This window comes from Phalaenopsis equestris, unplaced genomic scaffold (assembly GCF_001263595.1).
Source record: "Phalaenopsis equestris unplaced genomic scaffold, ASM126359v1 Scaffold000958, whole genome shotgun sequence".
NCBI classification, from domain to species: Eukaryota; Viridiplantae; Streptophyta; class Magnoliopsida; order Asparagales; family Orchidaceae; genus Phalaenopsis; species Phalaenopsis equestris.
The window spans coordinates 1-7837 of record NW_018165397.1 but is presented as its reverse complement, the minus strand read 5'-3'; the positions used below and the strand labels follow the sequence as shown (position 1 = coordinate 7837).

The 7837-nt window shown below is 32.5% G+C and overlaps 2 protein-coding genes across 3 annotated transcripts in view; both read right to left on the bottom strand.

The window, feature by feature from the left end:
- Window positions 1-528, bottom strand: part of LOC110032515 (transcription factor ILR3) — a 33777-nt gene extending 33249 nt beyond the window's left edge. Inside the window, exon 1 of one of the 2 annotated variants that reach the window (XM_020736174.1) lies at window positions 268-528. In XM_020736174.1, coding sequence (XP_020591833.1) covers window positions 268-392 — 125 coding nt within the window. In that variant the 5' untranslated portion in view covers window positions 393-528. The remainder of the gene's footprint in view (window positions 1-267) is intronic. The other variant, XM_020736173.1, reaches the window with a different exon arrangement.
- Window positions 529-6140: 5612 nt separating this feature from the next.
- LOC110032514 (pentatricopeptide repeat-containing protein At3g29230-like) lies at window positions 6141-7828 on the bottom strand (the record flags this gene model as incomplete). Its single annotated transcript, XM_020736172.1, has 1 exon — window positions 6141-7828. A coding segment is annotated over one exon (1344 nt), but the record flags the coding sequence as incomplete, so codon positions are not given.
- Window positions 7829-7837: the final 9 nt, after the last annotated feature.

The following is a 7837-nucleotide window of genomic DNA, read 5'->3' as shown; positions in this document are numbered from 1 at the left end:
AGGAATGCCAAATGGAATCGCAAGCTTCAAACAAAATAATGGATTTCACTACAATATCAAAAAAAAAAAAAAAATCAATTGAAATACAGAGTCAGAATTAGAGAGAAAAAAAAATCAAGAATCAAGATCAAGGCGCCAAAATCGTTCGAGAAAACCAAAAAAAAAAACCTAAAATCAATCTGAAGATACAATAGCCCTAGAACACGACAGATGATCCTAAGAAATTCGAATCATGCAACCTATCAGAATTCCTCATCATCAACGCACCTGCCATTAGACAACGCCTCGTTGAATCCCTGCGCCGTCCAGATGAACTCGTTCTCCGGCGGCACCGTGAAATCCTCGATCAGGGGGCATTCAAGTAGCCAATTAGGGTTTCCCGGCGAGGCCATCTGTATTCCTCCTCGAGTCGCCGGAGATCAAATCTTCAGCTTGCGGCCGCCGCGTAATCTCAAGTTTATCTGCGGTGGGGAGAAGATGGAATGTGACAGCATCAGCGTCCCGTTTGTGCGCTACTAAAAAGACAGGTTGCGTGTACATTGCATCAAACAGCAAACATAGTTATCATCCAATTAAAAATTAAATAGTGTTAGTTATGTCATAATTTATATAGGTGTTTCCTTTTCATTGGTTCTAGCACAATTCAAATTACTATGTATGATAAAAATGTGCATCTCATGCTAAAGTAAAAGGGGAACAAAGCAACACTTAAATATATTGTAGCAAAATATGAACCACCTACTTATTTTCTATTTTATCATAATGTCTATGTAATATTTAATTTGTATTTAATAAAAATTATTTTTTTATTGTTTACTTGAGTGAAAACATCACTAGCACATTCTTTGGAATCTTTGCACATTGGCATATGTATTTATTGAGCCATGCTTGCTTAATTTTACTTTATTCTTTATGTGCATGAATAATGAGAGTAGCTTCAAGCATATATAAAATAATTTATTTTTAATTTTAGTAAATATTTAAAATTATTTAATTTTGAATAATGCTGAAAATATTATTCAAATTTTAACATAAATTTTCAGATATTAAATACCGAAATAAATTAATCAAAGTTTTTTAAGAAATTATTTATGAGATCATCCACACATTATTTACTAAATTTATAATCAAGGTATTGTGATATGATGTGACAAATCAATAATACTAGAATATCTAAATTGAGTCTAAATAGATCTATATTAAGTAGGCACAAACATACTTCGACATTTATTGAGACTGTTCAGTTATAAAAGGACATCAAAAATTTTTATGTTTATATCCAAATTAAGTGTTTTGATGAGATGGAGTTTATTTTTTCACTAATTCTGAGTGTATAAACATGCTAAACTGTTCAAACATACTTGATCAACAAAGATCTATTCATAATTCTTATAAAAGTCACAAACAAAATTATAAATAGTCCACGTACATGCATATATTAGGACATTTTTTTGGTATAAAAAAAAACTTCACAAACATGGATAATTTAAAAGCTCCTAACATCACTTGAAACACCAACTTGTTGTCTTTAGGATTTATTTCTATCGAGACTTCTATGCATTTTGTTGTTCATCTAGTCTTGCAAATACAATAAAACAATAAATGTGTTGATCATCTTCTAGCCTCTGATTTTTGGAACTAGCATCCATCATTACCATCAACTAATATTGATGATCAATATAATTCATCCTTTGATAATCATCATCGCCTACCATAAACTTTTGCTAACATTGTTTACTAACTTATGATGCATGTCATCACTTTCTACCATCAACTCTATTATTAACCAATATTAGTGTCCATCATCATCCAAACATCTACTTACATGTTTCACTGTCTTCCAACACTCACCACGACCACGATCAAACTCCTTGTAATTTAAGCCTCATAATCCCTCATCTTATGGCAACAAGGAAGAGTTGTTCATTATAATGTTTACCTTATGGATTGAAGATATTTTAATCGGGCTAAATCCCATAGTTTTTTCCTTTTTAGATTTTTCAAGAAAAAATAAGAATAAAAGAAACTAATGTTTCACTTCTGTTGCTCTTAGTTTAAATGTTTATCTGTATATTCTTCTTGAAATATTTAAACATTAAGCTTTATTTTTTACCACTGCAAGTATTTTAGCACATAATAATATTGGAAGTCATATTCTATCTTTTGTTTTAAAATTGTTCATTAATGACATAGTTCATGGCAAATAAGCATAACACTTACAATAATAGAAAATCTAACTGGCCAATAAAAGAAGCCTTTCCAACATTAAGTTCAAGCTTTTCGATTCTCAACTCCCAGTTGAAGCAATTTTATTAACAAAAGCAAGCTAGCACATATCTAGAAGTTCATAACGAAGGAATCATAGATTAAGATTCTCTATCTTCTACTCAAAACTCACTAACTAAGACCCTTGTATCTAAATATTATTGGATTCTATCTTCTTTTATCATGGATTGAAGATCTTCGACTTACTGACATAAAAGCAATTATCTTTTACTATCAAGTTGATCAAAAGGTTAATTGACTTTATCTATGGAAAAGAGAACTTTGAATTGCAATATTGTGTACGCAAGTGTACATGTTGTTCTAATAATTAAGTGATAAAGTACAAAATAATTTAAATCCAAGTGTACATGTTGTTCTAATAATTAAGTGATAAAGTACAAAATAATTTAAATCCAAGTGTACATGTTGTTCTAATAATTAAGTGATAAAGTACAAAATAATTCCAACTAGGATCGGGATCGATTTAAATTAAGTGGTAATTTTTCTAAAATCAAAATTTTATCTAGTTGAAAGAATGAGGATTTTAAGTTAGTTTTCAAATGATATGGTTTTCTAAATTTTTTAGTACATAAATCTATGTAAATGCGTGCTAGATTTTCCAACAAACTGTTGTCAATCGAAAAGAATATTATTTCATAATCTCCACCAATACTTAAAAAATATTGAGTCTTCAAATTACAAATTAGGGATATTTTTATCCTAAAACTTACAAAAGATTCAGTGATCACTATTCCTCACTGAGATTGAAATTTTTTTTTAAAAAAATTGTTTTTTATTTTCAGAAATATGGATGTTAACCCTACTATTTCATTAGATTTTCTTCAAAACTATTATATCAAAGTTGATTTTAAAACACACTCGACCATTTTATCTTTAAATTAGAATTAAAGTTAACAAAATAATAAATTCTTCATTATTAGTTCCAAAGAAAAAGCACAACGTACATAAAAATTTAAGATAGTCATGTTTAGATAATGTTTACTTAGTTGTTACACATGTTCGGTAAAAACAAATACAAAAACATCAAATAAATACAAGGCTACGCTAAGTTAGAAGAATAGAATCTAATTTAAACCTAGAAGATTAAATGTGAACTTGATCCCCTCTTCTTGCATAGCCACACACTCTTCCTCTCACTCTCGCTTACAATCCTTACTCACACGATTAACACTAAGTCCACTACTAATGTACATCCACGCACACACTACATAATCCATAGTGTCTAAACAACTCAAAAACTATTATGATATGCTACATTACTCTTATTGACCCACTCTGTAATTACGAGAAAACTCCTTTGTAAGTTCATTGCATTATGGTGTCATGAACTAACGTTGCAACACTACTAGTGTTGTGTTGCACACACAATAATTGCATTGTATATTAGATTGGAACTCCCCTATGCCCCACCTTGGTTTTTAGCTTCAAAATTTTCATGTTTTGCTTTCGTGAAACTCTAATGAAAGTGCTCTATATTAGGCCATGTTGTTAAGATGCCAGGATCTCAGATTTGTCATTCATTATAAAATCTTCATAAACTTTGGTGTTGTAAAGCCAATAAAGTGGTGTTGAATTTTCGAGGTTGTGGTGCTCAAAACTAGTAACATCAAACAAAGCACTCAAGAATTTGCCTTGAAACTAGTGACTTCAAGCGTTGTGCATCTAGTGTTACAGGGCTGCATGTGCTTTTGCTCATTTTTTAATTTATTATCTATTAGTTTCTTATAATAAAATTCAAAAACAAACATTATAAAAGTACAAAATAACACTTAATTTTTATGCAATTTAACCCCTTAATAAATTCTCCCAAACTTTGTATATTACCTGCACTCAAGTAATTATAACTATGGATTTATTTTCTCAAGTTTTTTTTATAATAATTTTTTTTTAAAATTAAATTTCATTGAAAAATTATTTTCAGAAAAATTAAAATTTTTATTTAAAATTATAATTACATAGTACTAAAGTAATTCAACTATTGGGTAAAGTTTTATCTTTATTAAAATTCCTATGAAGTGTTCTAATAAGTAATAATTGATCTCTAATATTTATAATTAATTAAATATTATAAAATTTTGTGATATAATCTTTTAAAATGAGCATATAATAGATTTTCTTTCCTAAATATTATACAAGAAATTAAAATATGATAAACTCCAATTGTTCAATTGTTAATAGTATAAAAGACTAAAATGTTCAATAGTTGTTTTCACCTTCATCTTCATTCCATGCATCTATTAGTTGCTTGGCCTCGCATAATGCACAAACAGAGGTGTAGGTGGGAATCAGTTCTAAACAAGATTGGCACTCATTTGGCAATGCTAAGACATGCTCATCAATGCTGAATTAAACTTAGCTATATGGGTGCACTATCCTTGGTGCTAATCCTTGTAAAGGTCAAATTATTGACCAATATTATGTTGTCATCTCTGGAGGCCTATAACCTCCTCTCCCAAAATATTCACCTGATTAACCATTGAAGTAGAACAAAACCCTTGAATGAAAAAACTTTGTTCTACTCAATGTTGAAGTAGGAATCTAAGTGCCATACATTAGCACACAATCTGTCCATGATTGAGGGATGACCTAAACCAACAATGATGCCCCACTTAACAATATTTTGATGAAAATGAAGCAAAGAATCCAATGGTTCAATTTGTTTTGAAACTAGAGGTCTTTAGCACAATATCTGTCAAGTTGAAGTGACTAAGCGGTTACAAGGTGGTTATGACAAAAAATTTTAACTTGGGCTCATTCAGAAGAGAAAAATACAAGAAATTCAACTACGAAATTGGTTTTGGTTAAAGTCGGCCCCATCTAAAGATATTTTAGGTCAAAATGTGGGCCCCACCAATGAGATAAAATTAGGGGATTTGAGTTAGTTTCTCGTTGATTTTAATTGATAAAAATAAGTATTTCCAGGTCATATTAATTTTAGTTAAGGTTTAATTTTGATTTCATTTCATTTTAAGTGACTTATTGCAACTTTTCTTTTATTAGTGAAACTATCATCCAAATTATTGTTGGTTTGACGATGTCATATTAATTTTAGTTAAGGTTTAATTTTGATTTTATTTCATTTTAAGTGTCTTATTGCAACTTTTCTTTTATTAGTGAAATTATCATCCAAATTATTATTGGCTTGACGATCCCCAAATGGAGTCGGATTTAGGCACTAAGGGGTTCATTTTAAAGCCTTCAACGATACAGATGCTGGGACGAAGTTCATTTTGAAAAATAATGATTCGTTAAGGATTTTTTATGTGGAGTCATTTTTCATGCCTTAAAAACAAAATTTTAGATAAAAGTGATGCCTTGTGATCCCCAAATTGGTTTGTATGCTCTTAAAATGTGAATATGAACACTGAGCAATTTACATAATGTAATTCCGATCACCGGGTTGGCCTGCGGATAGAAAGAAAATTTTAGAGTGTCTGGAGCACTATTCATGCATTAAAATTTGAGCTGAAATGTTTTACATAAAAATTGTATCCTACGATTGTCGAACTTGTTTACATGATCTTTTTAAATGTGACAATAAATACTTTGCAATTTTCATAATAAATTTCAAGACCTACAATACTATGAAGAGATAATACAATAATTTTGAAGTATTCATCGATTAAAGCTTAATTTTAGCTTAAATTTAAGATTTGATAGAACTCGACGTGATTTTGTTTTATTTTGTTTTGATTGGCTTTATTATTTGTTTAGTTAGATTTTAATCTTATTAAATTAGGTTCAGCTCAAGATTCAACCTAGGCGAAGTTCAATTTGATAAAGATCTGAGAAAAAAGTTGACCAAAAAATGTGGCAAACATGTATATTCTTGATCATAGCAACGTTGTGTAGGATTATGTTGGTGACAAAAGCGATGATCATGTTAAAAAAACAGTGTAGGGTACATATACAAGAGTGTTAGTACAATAAAGGAGAGATTAACTAAGCTTGGGAAGAAGGGAGACTAAAGGGAGGTCATCAAGGTGGAGGATGCTAGCTGGAATGAAATAAAAGGAGGTTGCAACTTGTCTTCCCTTTCAGCATCAATCTCAAAATTGCACACAATCAAATCAAAATATATGGAAACAATCATTATCAAAAACCCCTCCCCAAAGCTCAAATTGATGGGAGCATCAATAATTTAAAACTCCTCTTTTTTAATAAACTGTAACCTCAAACCTGATTGTAAAGTGGAAATCTAACTGCTTGAATCTAATGCAAGAGACAAACTCCAAATGACTTCATAAACTTTCTCTCTAAGATGATGTAAGCAATCCCCATTAATAAACTCATGAACAACTCCATTTATCTCCACCACACTCCTTCCAATCTCTTTATTCATCCCCTTCTCACCCATCAGCCTTCTTATCCTCCACACATCATCCCACATACCTTTATCTGCATATATATTAGACATCAGCACATAAACACCGCAATCATCTGCTCCAAGACTGGCAAGCTGCTTAACTGAAAGCTCAGCCAACTCGACACATCGATGAGTTCGACAAGCTGCAAGAAGTGATCCCCACAAGGTTGAAGTGGGTCTCATGGGCATGGCTTTTATAAAACCCCAAACTTCTTCTAACCGCCCCGCACGTCCGAGGAGATCAACCAAGCAACCGTAATGTTCCACCTTGGGCTCGGTCCTGAAATCATTCTTCATTCTGCCAAATATCCTCAATGCTTCACTGATCAATCCTCCATGAGAGCAGGCTGTCAGGACACCAAGGAAAGTCAAGTCATCCATGAATGCTCCTTCTCTTTCCATTCTATGATAAACCTCAACAGCCTCAATTTCATGACCGTTAGTCCCAAGTCCTACTATCATCACATTCCAAGTCACAACACTCCTATTATTCATCTTCTCAAAAAGCCTTCTTGCCACCTCCAGACTCCCACATTTCATGTACATATCAATCAGAGCTGTAAGGACGACGGCGTCGAGCAAAATTTTGTTCTTTTTCATATAGGAATGCAGCCAGCAGCCCAGATCGAGCGCACCCAGTTGAGCACAGGATGTGATTGCAGCGATCGCCGCAACTCTATCAGGCCTAGTACCGTGCCGGAGCATTTCCTGGAATAGGATTAGGGCTTCCTTTGGATTATCATGCTGAACAAGGCCATCAATTAGGATGCTCCATGAAATCACATTCCTTGTTGGCATCTCATTGAAGAGTTGCCAAGCCATGTTCATGTTTCCTGCACCAGCATAGCAGCTGATCATTGAATTCCAAATGACTATATCCTTCAGAGGCAATTCGTCAAACAACTTCCGGGCACCCTCAACATCCCCAATCCTCTTGCCATATCCATCAATCAAAATAGCCCATGAGAAACTGTCTTTCTCAGGCATTTCATCAAACAGTTTCCGTGCTTCAACCATTTGGCCACACCCTGCATACCCAGCAATCATTGAGTTCCAACAAACCAAATCCCTAGATTCAAATCCATCAAAAACTTTTCGAGCATGGGAAATCTCTCCGTTCCTGCAATAGAGAGTAATCAAACAGTTCCTCACAAATAAATCCGCCTCAATTCCTCTCTTCAGCAA